At 48.4% G+C, this 20,051-nt stretch overlaps 1 protein-coding gene across 1 annotated transcript; it reads left to right on the forward strand.

The window, feature by feature from the left end:
* The first annotated feature begins 1,692 nt into the window (after window positions 1-1,692).
* On the forward strand, window positions 1,693-15,370 carry LOC308579039 (uncharacterized protein). The gene is made up of 7 exons (XM_081179807.1): window positions 1,693-1,847; window positions 4,993-5,217; window positions 7,276-7,369; window positions 10,161-10,270; window positions 11,755-11,825; window positions 13,443-13,572; window positions 14,487-15,370. The coding sequence occupies exons 2-7, from the start codon at window positions 5,009-5,011 to the stop codon at window positions 15,055-15,057; spliced, it is 1,185 nt and encodes a 394-aa protein (XP_081035933.1). The 5' UTR covers window positions 1,693-1,847; window positions 4,993-5,008; the 3' UTR covers window positions 15,058-15,370.
* The last annotated feature ends 4,681 nt before the right edge of the window (window positions 15,371-20,051 follow it).

The following is a 20,051-nucleotide window of genomic DNA, read 5'->3' on the forward strand; positions in this document are numbered from 1 at the left end:
GCACTGCTCTGGTTCGCCAGAAGCGGCTTAGTCATGCTGACCACATGACCCGGAAAAACTGTCTGCGGACAAATGCCGGCTCCCTCGGCCTATAGAGCGAGATGAGCGCTGCAACCCCAGAGTTGTCTGTGACTGGACTTATCTGTCAGGGGTCCTTTAGCTTAATATGCAGAAATTGTTTGAGTGGAGCCAGTGTGGGGAATGAGTTGCTTCTCACTGGTACCTAGTACAAGACAGGAATGTGGGGGGCGGGGGAGTCTGTATGGATAAGCTGGACACAGAGATTTTTTTTAAAAAAATCCCACTGCTACTCCAGATGCAGGCTGCATTTAAAACACACGAATCTCCCCACCGCCACTACCAACTAATCTTGGAAATTGTAGCTTTCTTAAAGTTGCTCAGAATTGTAGCTTTGTGAAGATAAGTTACACTTCACAAGATTCTCTGGGGTAAGCATTTTGCTTAAACATGCCAGATTCTTACAATGCTTGCAGCATACTTGGAAGGTTTGTTCAGTTATTATGCCCAATATTGGAATGGGGAGGAGGGACTCAGAGACAATTGTTTAGCTGAGGCACTACAGAGCCCCAGGCAACACTTGCAGGCCCTGCCTGTATGTTCAGCAATGTGAGTAATAAGAAGGTACATCCTGAGGTTTTGCTCCTCCCATCCCAGCAGGGACACATTTGGAAGCAGATGACATGAGCAATCCATGCGCTGCTGCCACTACTCCCAGCACCACCCACCTGCTCTGCCACTGCTGTTTGCCTTGCTGTGTCTGCTATTGGTAGAGCAGCGGTGCAAATTTCAGGCAAGAACATGCTAATTTCAAGATCTCGCCCAAAATCGTGTGAGATATTGCACGCTCCACAAGATCTCACGCAACTTCAGTCAATATCTCAACCAAAATGGATGTGCTGTGGCCCCAGACAGGTGTTTCTTCACCGTTAGCAGCAGGCCACCCACAGGATTACTGGACATTCAAGCCAGAGACCTACCTAGTCCAGCTTCCTGTTCTCACAGTGGTCAACCAGATGTCCCAGTGGGAAACACTTGCAAGCAGGACCTGAGTGTAGCAACACTCTCCCCACATGCAAATCCCAGGAATTAGGCATTCAGAGACTGAAATATACTCGGAGTCGCAAAGTGATTTCATGCTCTTTATTTAGCTCATAGTGGTGAGGAGGAATGAATGAAAGTCCCCTCACAGTATCTGCTTTATATACATTATTTACACAATGGGCTGCACGTGATTGGCTAATTCCAGGATTCTCCTGTAGGCCAATCAGGTTGTGGATTCACTTCCACCTGGAGCTGGATTGGGTGGCTCCTGCGGACCAATCACACTGCTGCATTGTTCTAGGGCCAATCAGACTGCTGCATTTTGGATCCTATTCAACTCAGTACATAACAGAGACCTACTGCCTCCAGTAATGAAAGGTAGAATGTAGCCATTGTGGCTGGTAGTGGTATATTTCATTTCTTTTCTTGCTTCTCCTTTTTCGGGGGGAGGCACTTTGTGTGGAGAGGGGGAAAGTTTTTTTTAATTAAAAAAACCAATCAAGTATGTGACGTGTAAGTGGACCCAACCGTTTGCGTGGAAAGGGGCTAATCCAGGAGCAAAGTTTATAAACAGAGAAACAGAGTACCACATGGAAGGAAGTTAGAATCTGGTTCCCATAGCAACAAAGGCAGTTGCCAGGCTACCTGAGAAAGGTATAACTGGCAGCATCCTAGCTCCCATTGTGCAAGTGGTTCCCCTCATGGCCCAGTTCAGCCCATGGATTCTGCTGTTGTTATTAAGTCTCTCCTTCAGTCTTGGCAGTGAAAGCAGCAACCTGCCCAAGGTGAGTGAGGACAGCATCAGTATTTTTCGTTAAACATAGGAAGTGTTCTGCTGGATCACTCCAATGACCCATCTAGTCCAGCAGTTATCATAATGGCCAAACAGATGCCTTTGGGAATCCCATTAGCTTACAGAATATGATTACGGTACTTCACGGAAGTTAGGCAAATGTTAACCATAAAAATATCACAATGGTCTGTTGATGCCTCTTCTTTTTAGATCAGGGGTGGAGAAGCCCAGAGGCCTCTCTAACTGGCCCTGAGAACTCTCCCTGAGCCACATCCCTTACCAACCCCTGCTTCACACCCTCCTGTATCATTTGAGTAAATTGAACATCTGTGTGATTGCCCTGAAGGTCCAACCCTGAGTGCACCGCTAAGTCTATTTCCAGGACCATTCTTAAATGTTTCTGCTTCTACTTCTGGATGTCCATTCGCCCTCACTTGGGCACTATCTGGTTTTAAACTCTTCATTCTTCTTTCAAAATAGGGATGGGTGATTCATTTGCTGTGTCAGTTTAGCCAGAAAGCAAACATCATCTCTCAGGAGAAGGGTAATTGGAGTGGCTCATTTTCTAAACTAATGGAGGGGGCTTATGAAATCAGTGTGGGACAGTATTAGTAAGATATAAATGTAGGAAGGTGGATGGGTGGATGGTCTTGTGATGCGACAGGTCAAGGGGACAGAATGTTCATTGTTTGAAAGCTCTACCCCACTATCTGATCATTCTGGTGCCATTGGAAGTACCTTTTCCCTTTAAGCTGCCCCTTGGCAACCTTCCTGGCCACCTTTCCTACATATGAGCAGGTGTCTGCTTCTCAGGTAAGCCAGCCAATTCTGTTCCTCACAACGGATGCGATCTTAGAATGAGCAGATAGGGACAGAAAGAATGACTGTCACTCAATAAATCTTAGCTGGTTTATTTATTGGTTGTATTCAACTAAGTCCTGCTCAGACTGAATAAATTTATTCACCCTAAGCTATTCATGCCTATTACCTTCAATGGTCTACTCTGAGAAGGAGCATGATTGAACACCAATTCATTCATTCATTCATTCATTCATTCATTCACAAAACCAGCTTGCAGTCATGTAACACATACTTCGTTTGAAACAACAGCAATCACGAAACAAACATTTCATAACATCGGTCTAACTATGATTAGAAAAGCTAAACTACAGGAGTTAAGAATAAAACCTAGCACTGCACTTGAACTGAAAAAACAAAACACAGTAATTAACACTGAAACAAGAAGAAATGTAGACCAGTTTTTTAAAACGATTTAAAATTTTTTATTAATGAAAACTTATTTTATTTTATTGTTACATCTATATCCCACCTTTTCTGCAAGTAGCTCAATGTGGTTGGTTACACACTTCTCCCCTTCTGCCTTATATCCTCAGAACAACTCTGTGAGATAGGGCAGACTGGGAGAGAATGGCTGCCCCAAGGTCACCCAGTGAGTTTTGTAGCTGAGTGGGGATCTGAACCCCAGTCTCCCTAGTCCTAGTCCAGCACTCTAATCACCACACTGGCTCTCTCTTATTAATCCGTTTTAACCAATTACATCTGCATTCATTTGCATATGAATCAAGACAAGACTGTTAAGAAATAATGATACGTTCTGTGTTTTTAGACAGTGCATGTATGTCACAGCAGATGCCTCTGTAGAGAGGGAAGAGTGGTAATCTCTTCTGTTCCATCTGCAGTTTTCAGAAACACTTGTGTTAAAAACAATTAACATTAGCAAACAAAGGATTGCTTCCAATGTTAGTCACATTTGGAATAGGCCCAATTAAATTAATAGACATGGCTTAGATCTGCCCAATCGGCCTCCTCTGAGTATAACTTAGTTCAGGGGTGGGTAACAGAATAATAGAATCATAGAATGGTAGAGTTGCAAGGGACCCCAAGGGTCATCCAGTCCAACCCCCTGCAGTGCAGGAATCTCAACACATGGGGCCCCATCCAATTTGAAACCATACAGGACCCTGCTTAGCTGGGTCAACTATGAGAGGTGGACAGGGGCAGCTCACCTGTTCATCTTCTGACATGATGATGACATCAGGTGGCTATTGGGTGGGCAGTCCCACCCATCTGTGAAAGTTGACCCATGGAGAGGTATCAGCTTTGATGGTGCATTCCTTGCTAATGCACAGAGACATCAATCCTGCTCTCTGCTTTGCCAGGGCATTTCCCTCATGGGATCCACGGACGAAGCTGCACCAAGCAGGATTGAACCCTGCCCCGCCCTGCCTATCAGCCAATGTCATCCAGTAATGTTGTCCGATTGAGATTGACCAATGTCAAGTGGGCCTCCTGCCCTAGAGGAGTCCCAACCACCACCATCACCGACTCAGCTTAGTACAACCCAAAAGCAACATGTTGCCTGCTGATTTGGAGATGCCCTTTGAGTTGATTACAAAGGCTTTTAATTAATTAAGTTCCATTTATTAAACATTTTGGCCCAGATAAGAAGTCAATCCCCCTTTCTGTCTACCCAGTGGGTTTGATTGGGTCATGGGCACAGTTCTGAGACCAAGAAGCTAGACCAGTTTTCCCCAACCTCATGTTGTGGCCTCCCATTTATGCATTTTTCACCTGTAGTCCCCTTGGAATATCCTGGGGGCCCCTAGGGGGCCACGTGGTCCCCGGCTTGGAAACACAGTGCTAGACCACACACTTATCCCAGGACAGCACAACCAGTTTGCAGAAGGGTTGTGGGAGCCTGTTTTCTCTTTCTTACTCCAGGCCGTCTACATAGCAAGGAGACATTCAACCAAACATGCAGAGGAAAGCTCCCACAGAACTACACAGCCAATCAGAGCACATGATACCTTACTAGAGATCACGCTACATGTTCTGACTGCTAAGTCATTCCTCCACCATCACTCCTTAAGTAGTTTACAGAGAACAGAATTAATACCCTAAATTACAACCTAAACGATCCCTTCTGCCGCATTTCCAACAACAGAGAGGTTGTGAGGACCGCTCATTCATTCCCTGAGCCTAAGGCTCCCCATTCCTTTGTTAGAAAGCATACTTTTGCCAGAACCTCCTCTTGCCCTATTGTGCTCAGGTGCTCATTTCTTTCTCCCTCCCCTCCTCCCTGCTGTTCACATAATCGCTCCCATCTTTGCAAACAGGTCACTGGGTACCCAAATGTACGGAGGAAGTCTAACGAAAGTTGCCCAGAAGGCAAAAAGCAAGCCCACCATGGTGGAACCCAGCTCAGCACAGATCATTAAGCAGCCACGGAAGAAGAAGAAGCGCATTCGGAGGCGGCGAATAAAATCCTGCGGCTCCCAACGGCAAAGGACCAAGCGCACCAGCAAGCTCAAAGTGCAAGGAAGAAGCTGCTCAGCCCTTAGGTAAAGGGCCGCCTCTCATTGGCTTCTCCCCATCTACAACTCTTCACAAGTGGCTAATACCTGCACTGCATCTGTAAGAACTCAATTGTATTGTGTGGCAGCACCAACCCTTTGGAACTCCCTGCCTATTGATACCAGGCAGGCACCTTTACTGTATTCTTTTTGGAGCCTGCTGAAGACATTCTTATTTAGACAAGCCTACCCAGATGTTTTAGGGACGTGGGTGGCGCTGTGGGTTAAACCACAGAGCCTAGGACTTGCCGATCAGAAGGTCGGCGGTTCGAATCCCCGTGACGGGGTGAGCTCCCGTTGCTCAGTCCCAGCTCCTGCCAACCTAGCAGTTCGAAAGCACGTCAAAGTGCAAGTAGATAAATAGGTACCGCTCCGGCGGGAAGGTAAACGGCATTTCCGTGCGCTGTTCTGATTCACCAGAAAATGGCTTAGTCATGCTGGCCACAATAGCTGTGCGCTGGCTCCCTCGGCCGGTTAAGCAAGATGAGCACCACAACCCCAGAGTCGGCCATGACTGGATCTAATGGTCACGGGTCCCTTTACCTTTACCTTTTAACCAGATGTTTAGAAAGTTTAGAAACGGCGTTTCAATGCGCTGCTCCCATTTGCTAGAAGCGGCTTAGTCATGCTGGCCACATGACCCAGAAAAACTGTCTGTGGACAAACGCCGGCTCCCTCAGGCAGTAAAGCAAGATGAACGCCGAAACCCCAGAGTCGTTCACAACTGGACTTAACTGTCAGGGGTCCCTTTACCTTTACCTTTTTACCCAGGTGTTTAGAAAGTTAGCATGTAATTTTATTTGTTTTAGTCTGTTTTATTGCCGTTTTAACTTTCTGTATGCTTTAAATTGTGGTTGTAAAATCTTTTAATGAAAATGTTATTGTTTTATCTCATTGAGGATATTTTTCCTCCAACCAAGCTTATTAAATAAAATAATGAATGAATGAATGAATGAATGCAGATGACATACTGCCTGGGAGTTAGGTCAAAATTTGGGATAATGGATCTGTTCCAAATCCTGGGTCAGGGGCTTGATAAAGCACATGATAAAACACATTTAACACACACTTAAAGTGCATCAGTTTCCCCTAAACAATACTGGAAGCTAGAGTTTCCCTCTCACAGAGCTAGAATTCCCAGCACGAGATGGGATGGCAACCCTTAAAATTCATGTAAAGGTGCTCTTGATAATGGTAAACTTTGAGATTATGGAAGGTTGGATGCAGGGCACATTGGCCTAAGGGCTTTTGCTTTTGCCTTTTGTGGGAGTATTCTGCAACATGTCATTGACACAATAATAGTGCATTAAAGGTAAAGGTAAAGGTAACCCTTACTGTTAAGTCCAGTTGCGGACGACTCTGGGGTTGTGGCGCTCATCTCGCTTTACTGGCCGAGGGAGCCAGCGTTTTTCCGCAGACAGCTTCCGGGTCATGTGGCCAGCATGACGAAACTGCTTCTGGCAAACCAGAGCAGCGCATTGAAACGCCGTTTACCTTCCCGCCAGAGTGGTACCTATTTATCTACTTGCACTTTGACGTGCTTTCGAACTGCTAGGTTGGCAGGAGCAGGGACCGAACAACAGGAGCTCACCCTGTCACAAAGATTCGAACAGCCGAACTTCCGATCGGCAAGCCCTAGGCTCTGTGGTTTAGACCACAGCAACACCCACGTGCACTAATAGTGCATTAGTGGTGGGTTTATACTGGACCATCCACATGTCATTCCACTTTATTAGCTGTTCTTCTTCAGTGCTACTGCATTATTGTTGCTTATAAGCACAATAAAAACTGAGCAAAGTAAATAAAATAAAACGAACCAGAGCATTTGTGGTATGAAAACAAATGCAATAATTTTGGCAGGAAGTTACAGGACATGCACCGGTTGGAAACAAAGCAGCATGTCTGTCCTGGAACATTTGCAGCTATAAACAGTATTGAGAGCGGCATCATGAGTGCATGGTAAAAAGAGTGCCTGTTGTAATGCCAGGAGTACAGATGATTCCTAGCAGATGTTTATATGCTTTTTGTCTCTTTTGTCTTGTACAGGCTGCCACTCCAAAGCCAAGAGAGGTGTTCCTGTTTCAAGGGGGCCATAGTCAACTTCACTCCAGAACCCAAAGTTGAAATCCTTCCATTCAAGGTATCCAAACTACATGAATTACGACTACAGTTTCGACCCCAGAATGTCCCTATTTCTCCCTGCCAGTGCTGCCGCCACCACAGCCCAGGGAGGAGAATGAGCCAGCGCTTGTCCCTAGCTGTGTCAGTGAGGGAGCATCCTGTGGCCTCTCTGTGGCCTTTCTATGGTCGCGCTTGCCATACTCCTCCCTTGGGCAGCTTGTAGCAGCTGCTGGGGGGTGAGCAAGGAGGAGGAGAGGCTGCCACTGCTGAGGCCCAGCCCCATGTGCCAAGCTGGCTCTGAGGGGCAGGCAGAGGACAGGACTGCCCTGGGCAGGAAGAAAGAGGAGTGGAGCAGAGGGCAAGGATTCTTTTTCTTCAACCGTCTGGAGGTGGTTGGAGGATGGATGGCAGCCAAGAGATTGAGGTTGAATCCTGACAAGACGGAAGTACTGTTTCTGGGAGACAGTGGGTGGGCAGGTGTGGAGGACTCCCTGAATGGGGTAACTGTGCCGCTGAAGGACCAGGTGTGCAGCCTGGGAGTCATTTTGGATTCACAGCTGTCCATGGAGGCACAGGTCAATTCTGTGTCCAGGGCAGCTGTTTATCAGCTCCTTCTGGTACGCAGGCTGAGACCCTACCTGTCCACAGACTGCCTCACCAGAGTGGTGCATGCTCTAGTTATCTCCCACTTGGACTACTGCAATGTGCTCTATGTGGGGCTACCTTTGAAGGTGACCCGGAAACTGCAATTAATCCAGAATGCGGCAGCTAGACTGGTGACTGGGACCGACCGCCGCGACCACATAATACCGGTCTTGAAAGACCTACATTGGCTCCCAGTACGTTTCTGAGCACAATTTGAAGTGTTGGTGCTGACCTTTAAAGCCCTAAATGGCCTCAGTCCAGTATACCTGAGGGAGAGTCTCTACCCCCATCATTCTGCCCGGACACTGAGGTCCAGTGCTGAGGGCCTTCTGGCGGTTCCCTCACTGCGAGAAGCCACATTACAGGGAACCAGACAGAGGGCCTTCTCGGTAGTGGCACCTGCCCTGTGGAATACCCTCCCATCAGATGTCAAAGAGGAGAACAACTACCAGACTTTTAGAAGACATCTGAAGGCAGTCCTGTTTAGGGAAGCTTTTAATGTTTAACAGACCACTGTATTTTAATGCTTTGTTGGAAGCCACCCAGAGTGGCTGGGGAAACCCAGCCAGATGGGCTGGGTATAAATAATAAATTATTAAATTATTATTAATTATAATAAATTAATAAATTATTATTGTTATTGTTTAAATCATTTATTTATTTATTTTACCAAAGAATAAAATAAAATCAGGATTAAGGGTGGTTTTTTTAGGATAGTGGAGGGTGTGTGTCCTGTGTCCCATTGGTGTAGTGGTGGTGGAAATGCTCTGCAGGTGTGGGGGACAAAAAATGGGGGTCAAAGAGGGTCAGTTGGGAGCAGTGAGAAATGTTCCTATCTTCATCTGATGAATGTATCTGGGTATGGTATTGTTTAGGGGGGGCGTTGCTGCTGTTATTGATACTATTCTTTTATATCTTATCATATGTGGACTTTGTACCATTTGGTTGTGCTCTTTTTGATGTTGTTTTATTTATTGTTTATGACTTCTTTTTGTAATTAAGTTCCCCGCCGCCACCCCCCTGCATGTTATAAGCCGCCTTGAGCATGGCTTTAACTATAGAAAGGCAGAAGGAAAATAAAATTACTGTATTTTCCCATGTATAAGACTATATCCCTCCCCACACAGATATTTTTTTTTAGTTTAAAATTGCGGGTCGTCTTATACACAGAATGTTGCAATTATTTATTTCTTAATTTTGGGCTCAAAAAATAGGGGCCGCCTTATATATGGGGGCATCTTATACACTGAAAAATACAGTATGTATGATTTATGTATGTATTAATGTACTTTCCCTTCGGAGGGCTTTAAAAGAGGATCAGACAAATTCACAGAGGTGAAGGCTATCAATGGCTACACCACGATGGCTATCTTCTTGCTTCCCTGTCAGAGGCAGTATTGCTTCTCAATACCAGTTGCTGGGAATTGCAGGGGGGGTGCTGTTGCACTCAGGTTTTGTTTGTGGGCTTCCCAAATGCATCTGGTTGGCCACTGTAAGAACAGGAAGCTCAGGACCAGCCCAAGACATTTTGGCCCTTTAGGCGAGCCGCAAAATGGTGTCTCCCTCTCCGCAAGGGAAGAAGGGGTGAGTGAAGATCTATACTGGGAAAAAGTGGAGAACAACCATCTGCATCAGGATCTGTTGCCCCTGTGGATCCTGCTGCCTGAGGCAGTCACCTCCCCTTGCCTCATAGGTGGGCTGGCCTTGACGATGCTGGAGCAGATCCAGCAAGGCTCTTCTTAACGATTTCACCAACAAACAAACAAACAAATTTTGCTTTGTTTTGTACATAATCCATCCTATTCCAGATTAGTGACTATAATGGGGGTTGTTTCATTCTGCTTGTATGGTATAATGCATTTATATTTATGTTTTAAATCTAAGTCAGTTGGCAACCTTTGAGTAACAAGCATTAACAAGTCTAAGTCACAGGAAAAACAATATAATACTAAGTGTGGCAACACCAGTGCTCTGGAACACCTGCCTATTGACGCCAGGCAGGTGCTTTGACTACATTGTTTTAGATGTCTGCTGAAAACCTTCAGCATGCCTAAGCCAGGTGCACAGAGCCATAGCAGCCAATCAGGCTTGAAGCTGGTTTAGATTAGTGATCCAGATGTGCTGTCCTGCTCCTCCTCATGTCTTCCCTTCCTTTGCAAACACAGGGACAGTTAAACATTCCTGGGGTGAAAGCTAAGGAGAAAGATGTGCCCAGCAAAAGGGTGGAGAGTTCTGAAAAACGAAAAAATGTTATCAGCATAAGAGAAAACCCAAGGTAATGCAACAAGAAGACTGTGTTTTGAATAAATGTGTGGTGCTCTCTGGAAACTGTTACCCCCATCGTCCTTAGCACAGGTACATAAGAAGCTGCCTTGTACTGAGTCAGACCATTGGTCCATCCAGTTCAATACTGACTATACTGACTGGCAGCAGCTCTCTGGGGTTTTAAATGGGGGTCTTTCCCAACACTACTTAGAGATGCCGGTGCCTGAACATGGGACCTTCTGTTTGCAAAGTGAGTGTTTTACCACTGAGCTGTAGCCCTTGGATAGAAGTTACCTGACAACATCTCCCTATTCTCAATGCCATTCTGAGATTTCATGATCCAAAAATCAATTTTAATATTAATTTAAAATTGCAACCCTGCATACCCAGGATGGGAATGGTGTCCCCTTTCAGAGCCCAGAATTGTGAGAGAGGTGCCTGTACTCTTGTCACAGCAGCAAACTAAATTTCACAATGTCCTATAGAACTTTTAAAAGTCATCCTTAAAAGCTTTAAGGACATTTCAAACTTTAATTAGCTGCTGTTGTGCAAAATGTGCGTCTGTTTCTAGGTGACTTTGCCCACAGTGTGTTGCTGTGAGGAAGGACCCTGTAGGTTAAATATTGTACCTGTCTCCTTCTGCTCCACACCCCAGGGCTAACAGCAACTTTGGGGGTGGGTGTTTTGAGAAGGAAAACACCAAGGTTACGCACCACCCTCCTCTTGTGCTACAGTTTTCATCAACATCAGAGGCCTCCACTGGTGCTTTTAAGATTCTAAAAGCACACTGGGATATCTTATTACAGATCACATTTAACTCACTTCTAAAACCACACATTGTCTGTTGAACCATGACTGACAGATTAACACTCCATGAAGCTGCTGATAACATAGGGAGATTATTGAGGGTGTTATATGCAGCTCCCTGTCAAGGCTCTTAACACAAGCCTGCAGCAAGACGGTCTCCTAGAGCCTGTACTTAAGGACTCCATGAGCATCTAACTCACTGTGCCTGTGCACAACAGGATTTGCTTTACAGAAGTGCTTTTGACATCAACAGCCAGAAATAGCTCTCTCGCACATTTAACACATAGTATGATTGCAAGGGCTCATCCACACTTCACCTAGTCCCGTGCCTAGAAAGCACAGGGCTGAGTGGTTTTCCGCTTGCCACATGCTTTCTAGGCACAGGTCCAAGCAGTTTTGCATTTGCCCCACAGCTTTGCCCTGGAAAACCCACTCTTCATTGCTGAATTGGAATAAGCAGCAAACCATGGGAAACCCGATTGCCATTTGGTCCACTTCAGAAGTAAACCAAAGGTTTTCCTGGAGCAAAGCAGTGGGACAAGCTGAGTTGTGGATGAGCCCATATGGTCAACATCAAGAATGAATAGGTGGGCTCAACTTGAATGACAAGTCTTTCAATGTAATTTAATGCTTCCCTTCCTACATTCAATTCAATACCTTTGTCTCCCATGCTGCCTGGACAAAAAGGTTGAAACAACCCAGCGCTGTGGAGAAGAGGCAATATCAGGCAGTCTCTGAATACCAGTTTATATATCCAGGTAAATCCAGGTATATCCAGTTTATATACCCAGGTATGTCTGGGATTCCCTGGACATATCCGGAATACTGAAGTAGGCAGCAGTGTCTGGGCAGGAATTGGTAAAATGTCTGGGGAAATCAGCAACTTTAAAGATCGACAGCTTTGTCTCCCCTGCCCCAAGCTCATCAACTTTTCTGTCTGGATTCTCTCTGGATTGTTTGATATATGGCAACCCTATTCTTGCTGATAGGGATGCGGGTGGCGCTGTGGGTTAAGCCACAGAGCCTAGGACTTGCCGATCAGAAGGTCCGCGGTTTGAATCCCCGCGACGGGGTGAGCTTCCGTTGCTCAGTCCCTGCTCCTGCCAGCCTAGCAGTTCGAAAGCACGTCAAAGTGCAAGTAGATAAATAGGTACCACTCCGGCGGGAAGGTAAACGGCGTTTCCCTGCGCTGCTCTGGTTTGCCAGAAGCAGCTTAGTGATGCTGGCCACATGACCCGGAAGCTGTCTGCGGACAAACGCTGGCTCCCTCGGCCAATAAAGTGAGATGAGTGCACAACCCCAGAGTCGGTCATGACTGGACCTAATAGTCAGGGCTCCCTTAAAACAAAACAAAAAGTAAACCCATTGGCTATCTATAGCTGAAACTGGAATGCTTTACAAAGACTGTCCCTGGACTTAGTACCGTATTTTTTTGCACCATAACACTCACTTTTTTCCTCCTAGAAAGTAAGGGGAAATGTCTGTGCGTGTTATGGAGCGAATGCCTGCGGGTGGCAGGGGGCGGGTGTCTGCTGCAGTCGTGAGCAGAGGATCCATGGTTCCCCTTCCTTCCCTCCTCCGTAGTTACAAAGCATGGATCCACATGGATCCTCAGGATTTTTGCATTGGGCTACTCCAAATTCACTCTCAGATCACATGTCTGTGGCCACAGCATGAACCACAAAAATCATATATCCACTATTTCATTTAGAATATTTTTTTTCTTGTTTTCCTCCTCTAAAAACTATGTCCGTGTTATGGTCCGGTGCGTGTTATAGAGCGAAAAATACGGTATATTAAAAATGGTGATTGGCTGTTGCTGAGAAAACAACTCACAACTTAGAAGTGATAAAACAGAACAGGGGGGCAATGGACAAATGATACACAATATGATGGCCATTTATTCACTATGCAAATGAAACTGGTCTTCCAGATACTCTCCAAAGTATCTTTGCAGATATGGCTATCCTGAGTAGTATGGCTTGAACTGTATTTCCCCCTGGGAAGAACAATTTGTAATGGATAAAACAACTTTCGTGCTGTTCTCAGGACTTTATATGCTGGATATTTGGATTATCTGTATGGATTAATAGGAATAATCTATGTTAATATGCGCCCGGATATTTGTAACAAGTGTGTATTATGGTATATATGTATATGTTACTGTATATGTAAAAACCAATAAAGATTGTTATATATATATTTTAAAAACACCACCCTGTTCAGATCCTTGGATCGACAGGACATTCACATCTACCTCTCTGCTCTGTAAGACTACTAAGTCCAGAGAGTCTCAAAGTCTGCCTTGCTGTCAAGACTGTTACCCTTTGAGTATGGCGCCCATTATGTTTTATAAATCTGTCTTTCCTCTGCAGGAAAGTCCGTTTACTATTGCACTGGCAAAAATGAAAACCAACAGCCTTGTACCCTCTCTACAACAAATGCAAGACATAAGCCATTGATCCAGAACCCTCAGTGCCAACAGGAGACAAAGAAAGCTCAAAGGTACAGTTCGAATTAGTTCCCATAACCTGAAATCCTGGGGAGCTGCTGCATGTCAGTGTAGGCAATTCTGAACTAAATGGACCAAAGGTCTGGCTCAGTATAAGGCAGCTTTCTATGTACCTGTGGCTAAGTAAGGGCTTCAGCTTGGTGGTAGAACATCTGCTTTGCATGCAGAAGGTCCCAGGTTCATTCAATCCCCAGCATCTCCAGGGAGGACTGGGAATGGCTCTGGTCTGAAACCAGCTAGCTACCAGCTAGTGTAGACAGTGAGCTAGATTATCTGCTGCATTTAAAGGCAGCTTCCTATGTCCCAAAGCCTATGTAATGTTAGTACCGGAATAAAGGCATGTTCATTTCCTCAGTTGGCCCTGCTTCCATTTCCAGCCCCTTCCTCTGCTGAATTTTGGATTGTAAGTCGTTTGGAGCAGCAGCTTAGAAAAGCGCCATGTGGGGGCATTGCTGCTTAGTGACAGCAATCCTTCTTCCTAAAAACAGAAGTTGGTTTGTACAGGAGGCAGTGGTGGCTGGTAGCTGTTGAAACTGGTAGGGTGGAAGATGGGGAGCCCAACAGTAGGTGGCGCCAGAACCAATGATAGGCTGAGCTAACTAATTCTAGCTTTTCCCCATCCTCCTCCCTGCTGAATTTTACAAGAGCAACACTGTCACTAAGGAGGAGGAATCCGATACGCACCCTGGATCTGCAAGTATTTGGGCAAGTTGGGGCTGGTTTGGCAGACTGAGCTTGCTGGGGGTCAGTGCCTTATTTGCCCTAATGGACCAGTCCCCACTGATGGGAAGAAGGCATTCTGGCTACTTATCCTGGGCCCAAGTTCAGCAGGCAGTTCACAAAAAAGAATTAGTGCAACTGTCTCTCTGTGGTCCCCACACCCCCTTGCTTCTTCCTCTACACCTAGGGGGAAAGCAAGCACTGATGCCAAATGCCTGATTGGCGGTGAGTTTCTGAGAAGCATGCCCCTGAACACCCTACCGCACGGACTTGCCAGCCTGACGTACAAAATCAATAAATTGGTGCTTGTCAACAAAAAGGCAGAGGCGTTCCCTGAAGAAAACCCTGCAAGCCCAGCAGAGCAACAGCCAGCTCCTGAAAAAGCAGTGCCCCCAGCAGACGTCTTCCATGGGTACCCTGCAAGGAAAGGGGGCAAAGAAGGATGGAGTGGAGATATGGGGTATGACCCAGACTGGTTCATACAAGGAGGTGCTAGGAATGCGCCTACTGAGTCCCACGCGTGTCCAGGGAGGCCCCCAATGCTGAGACCCGTGTCGGCAAAGGATTGCTATGAAGGCTATTCTCTGACCCAGCTCTTCAGCAGCAGAGAGAAATGGAATGGTGAGACTTTTGGAGAAGTGGACACCACTGGAATCCAGCCGGGCCTTGGCGCGAGCAGGAGAGCCGCTATCACTCATGCCCGGAGCGCCATTGTCATCCCATATATCAGCCAGGACTCCTCCAGCGAAGGCAACTGACACCATGGGTGCCCAGGTCCCCCACCCCTGGCATGTAACCATTTGCCAGCCTGCAGTGAGGGAGAATGTGGCTGGAATGCTTGCACCCCACACCCGTGAGGGAAAGGGGCAGATAAACTCTTTTAAAGTCATGAGGAGCTGGAGGTGCAAGCCCCCAGGGACTGACACCTGGTGGACTTCGGATGCAGGAATCCCAATTTCACTGTCAGATCTAGCTGAACAAGGACAACGTTGGGGCAATTTTTTAAAAATATACCCTAGACATGTGAAAGGCTTGACAATAGCAGCAACAATAAAATTTTATATTTTAAAATAGTTTTGTGAAATAAGTATATATTTGAGAATGAAAGCAAGGAGTCTAGCTCAGTGGTCTTCAACCTTGGATCACTGGATGTTCTTGGACTACAACCCTAACCCTAACCCTGGCTTTAGGGCTAAGCTGGCCAGAGATTATGGGAGTTGTAGCCCAGGAATATCTGCAGACCCAAGGGACCAGAATACTGGTCCACCTAATAAGAAGGAAATGGGTCGAAATAGCAAGGCTGAACATCAGGAGGGACTTCCTAGTACCACAAGCTGTTTGACAGTGGAGCTGCCTGCCTTGAGAACTGGAGATACTTAAACTAAAGCTGGACAGTCATCTGCCAAGGATGCTATAGCTGCATCCTATATTGGCTTGTACGACTAGGAGTTAATTCTTTGCAGCTTAGCTTAGAATACTTGGCAGAGGATCATTTGTCTATTCAAGGACCACGGGGAGAGAATTAAGAACTATGGTTCCAATTGAGAGGGGTGCATGGAACACTGGCAGTGGTGTTGCTTTTTGTGCTTCCTTGCCAGTACCACCAACTCACCTAGGGCTACTTCAAAGCTTGTGGGTTATGACTTTGGCACTTTAAACTGCCTTCCTGCCCTGCATCCAGGAAGATGCTTACATGCACTTCTCACTGAAGATGCACTTCTTTGCCGTTGACTTTGATACCCGAGGTATTTTCAAGGTGACTGATTTAACAGTTCTAAAATACTGAATTTGAAATTGTTGTAACCTGGAGCTGCTGTTGAAGGGCAGGTAATAAACAACACTTTCAAATAAAGGGCTGTCACATGGATGACGGATCAAGCTTGCTTTCTGCTGCTTCAGAGGGCAGGACCTGAACCAACAGATTCAAATCACATGCAGGGATTTTCTGACTTAGCTTTAGAAAGAACTTCCTGGGGATCAGAGCTATCTGACACTGGAACACAGACTCCCTTAGAAGGTGGTGGACTCTCCCCTCCATTGAGGGTGGTCATGTGCCATGGATTCTTTAGCTGCAATTCCTACATTGTAGTGGGTTGGATTAGATGACCCCTGGGGTTCCCTTCCAACTCTACAATCCTATGAATGATGATGCCGCCTCCTCCCAATAACCCTCACATGTTTCTAGGTAGGCACTTGCTGGCAGCCTTGTCACTCCCTTGCATTTCTTGCATTTCCTTTGCTTTTTGTGTCTCTAGAGGCAATTGTGGGGATGGTTTGGCAAGAGCTGGTCAGAAATCCAAGCAAATGTTGTTGAGACCCCTGGTCCTGGGATGGGAAGGCCTGGTTCTAATGGCTCAGACAGGTCATCGGTGGTGCAGATCTTTGTTGGGAGGTCGTGCTTTGCCTCTGAGGGCACTCCAGGTCTGGGCAGAGCTAAACCTGGATGCAGAAATCAAGAAAACCTTTTTCACTGGACCACAAATCCTGGAGGCTGTGCTATGGCCACTGATACTGTGGCACTGTGATCAGCTGTCCCCTCTTCATACTTAAGAGGCAAACCGCTCAGACCCAAGAGCAAGCTCCGAGATTGGGGACAGCAATGCAGCCTTAGGGTCAGCCGACAGAATGCTCAGGCAGGACGGTATTGCACCCTAGATGGCACCATGGAAGCAAAGCACAAGTGCTAGGGCTGGAGAACAACTCTCAACACCCTTGACCTCTGGCCATGCTGGCTGGGGCCGATAGGAGCTGGAGTACCTCCAGCGGTACTTGGAGGGACTGCATGTTACCCCTCCGGCCCTGTGCTCAGTGGGTCAGGAGATAACTCTGGTTCATGGAAGCCACTATTAAGAGACCCCGCCTGGTACATTAACACATTCAGTGGGACTCACCTCCAAACCAAAAGGGAAATTTGTGAAGTAAGAGATTAAGTAAACGGACAGCCTTTGAAACTTATTTCACTGTCTTCTCTAAAGACAATGAAAGCTAGCGTGGTGTAGTTGTTAAGAGCGGTAGTCTCGTAATCTGGTGAACCAGGTTCGCTTCCTCGCTCCTCCACATGCAGCTGCTGGGTGACCTGGGATACTCACACTTCTGTGAAGTCTCTCAGCCCCACTCACCTCACAGAGTGTTTGTTGTGGGGGAGGAAGGCAAAGGAGATTGTTAGCCGCTTTGAGACTCCCTAAGGGGAGTGAAAGGCAGGATATCAAGTCCAAACCCTTCTTCATCATCTTCTAAAAAGAGAAGCCAAGCTAGAAGAAGATGCCTTCACCCCAGTATGGCTCCCCTTTATCACATACTCAGCCCAACAAGACAATGACAAAAATCAACCAACAACATACAAATCAATATGGCTAACCTGATCCAAAACACCCACCCACCCCACTCACACATGAAAACAAAGATCACCACAGCCAATCACAAACAAACAACCACACCCTAGGCCAACCCCAACCTCTCTCACCACCAAAGAAACACAAATGAACAGCACGAGCAATGCTGACACCAAACCCTACATATATTAAGTAAAATAGAAACATCGCCACCCCACCCCCACTCACCTTTCCCCCCTCCACCTCTTTCCCCCTTTTCTTCCTAATGTCTGAACAAATGAAACTGATCTGTACAAAATGTTATTTGAAAAAGAGAGACATTGCACATACTTTTGTAAACCAAGAAAATATTTAATAAAAAAAAGAGAAGCCAAGCTTCACAAATAATTCATTCCCATTAAATTACAAGGCTTCTATATGCAAACATCTAAAAAAAAAAATAATACAAAAAATACCGTATTTTTCGCACCATAAGACGCACCGGCCCATAAGACGCACCTAGATTTTTGGGGGGGAAATAAAGGGAAAAATTTTTATTTCCCCCCCAGGTGCGCTGCGCTACACCAGGAGCTTGGGGCATGCGGAGCTCAGCGCGCCCCAAGCTTCTGCGTGCCGGCAAGGTCTCCGCTAGCGTGGGAGAGCTGGGCGCCTCTCCCAGGGCTAGCGGACCCCTGCGCTAATCCAGAAGCTTGGGGCAGGCTGAGGTCAGCGCGCCCCAAGCTTCTGCGTGCCGGCAAGCAGTCCGCTAGCCTTGGGAGAGCCGCGGGCCTCTCCCAGGGCTAGCGGATCGCTGCGCTACACCAGGAGCTTGGGGCGTGCTGAGCTCAGCGCGCCCCAAGCTTCTAGGTGCGCGCAAGCAGTCCGCTAGCCTTGGGAGAGCCGCGGGCCTCTCCCAGGGCTAGCGGATCGCTGCGCTACACCAGGAGCTTGGGGCGTGCTGAGCTCAGCCCGCCCCAAGCTTCTAGGTGCGCGCAAGCAGTCCGCTAGCCTTGGGAGAGCCGCGGGCCTCTCCCAGGGCTAGCGGATCGCTGCGCTACACCAGGAGCTTGGGGCGTGCTGAGCTCAGCCCGCCCCAAGCTTCTAGGTGCGGGCAAGCAGTCCGCTGCCGCCCCAAGCCTCGCGCACCCGCAGGGACCTCCTGCCGGGTGCGCGAGGCTTGGGGCGGCAGCAGACTGCTTGCGCGCACCTAGAAGCTTGGGGCGTGCTGAGCTCAGCGCGCCCCAAGCTTCTAGGTGCGCGCAAGCAGTCCGCTAGCCTTGGGAGAGCCGCGGGCCTCTCCCAGGGCTAGCGGATCGCTGCGCTACACCAGGAGCTTGGGGCGTGCTGAGCTCAGCGCGCCCCAAGCTTCTAGGTGCGCGCAAGCAGTCCGCTAGCCTTGGGAGAGCCGCGGGCCTCTCCCAGGGCTAGCGGATCGCTGCGCTACACCAGGAGCTTGGGGCGTGCTGAGCTCAGCCCGCCCCAAGCTTCTAGGTGCGCGCAAGCAGTCCGCTGCCGCCCCAAGCCTCGCGCACCCGGCAGGAGGTCCCTGCGGGTGCGCGAGGCTTGGGGCGGCAGCGGACTGCTTGCCCGCACCTAGAAGCTTGGGGCGTGCTGAGCTCAGCGCGCCCCAAGCTTCTAGGTGCGCGCAAGCAGTCCGCTAGCCTTGGGAGAGCCGCGGGCCTCTCCCAGGGCTAGCGGATCGCTGCGCTACACCAGGAGCTTGGGGCGTGCTGAGCTCAGCCCGCCCCAAGCTTCTAGGTGCGCGCAAGCAGTCCGCTGCCGCCCCAAGCCTCGCGCACCCGGCAGGAGGTCCCTGCGGGTGCGCGAGGCTTGGGGCGGCAGCGGACTGCTTGCCCGCACCTAGAAGCTTGGGGCGTGCTGAGCTCAGCGCGCCCCAAGCTTCTAGGTGCGCGCAAGCAGTCCGCTAGCCTTGGGAGAGCCGCGGGCCTCTCCCAGGGCTAGCGGATCGCTGCGCTACACCAGGAGCTTGGGGCGTGCTGAGCTCAGCGCGCCCCAAGCTTCTAGGTGCGCGCAAGCAGTCCGCTAGCCTTGGGAGAGCCGCGGGCCTCTCCCAGGGCTAGCGGATCGCTGCGCTACACCAGGAGCTTGGGGCGTGCTGAGCTCAGCCCGCCCCAAGCTTCTAGGTGCGCGCAAGCAGTCCGCTGCCGCCCCAAGCCTCGCGCACCCGGTGGGACCTCCTGCCGGGTGCGCGAGGCTTGCAGACACTCCCCGCACGCACTCTTCCGGCTGGGGAGGTGACCCGCGGCTATAGAGGCTCCTGCCATAGCCGCACGTCACCTCTCCAGCCGGGAGAGGGTCGCGGGGGGCTGCTTTAGCCCCGTGCGCGTGCTCTCCCGGCTGGAGAGGTAACATGGGGCTGTAGAGGTTCCTGCCATAGCCGCGTGTCACCTCTCCAGTCGGGAGAGGGTCGCGGGGCTATG

This window comes from Podarcis bocagei (assembly GCF_964188305.1).
Source record: "Podarcis bocagei genome assembly, chromosome: Z".
Classification (NCBI taxonomy): Eukaryota; Metazoa; Chordata; class Lepidosauria; order Squamata; family Lacertidae; genus Podarcis; species Podarcis bocagei.

Excerpts from the sequence above, each read along its gene's own strand:
- LOC308579039 (XM_081179807.1), top strand. The coding sequence starts at position 5,009 with ATGTACGGAGGAAGTCTAACGAAAGTTGCCCAGAAGGCAAAAAGCAAG. Across the intron at positions 5,218-7,275 it reads AGAAGCTGCTCAGCCCTTAG|GCTGCCACTCCAAAGCCAAG; the intron begins GTAAAGGGCCGC and ends TGTCTTGTACAG. Across the intron at positions 10,271-11,754 it reads AGCATAAGAGAAAACCCAAG|GTTGAAACAACCCAGCGCTG; the intron begins GTAATGCAACAA and ends CTGGACAAAAAG.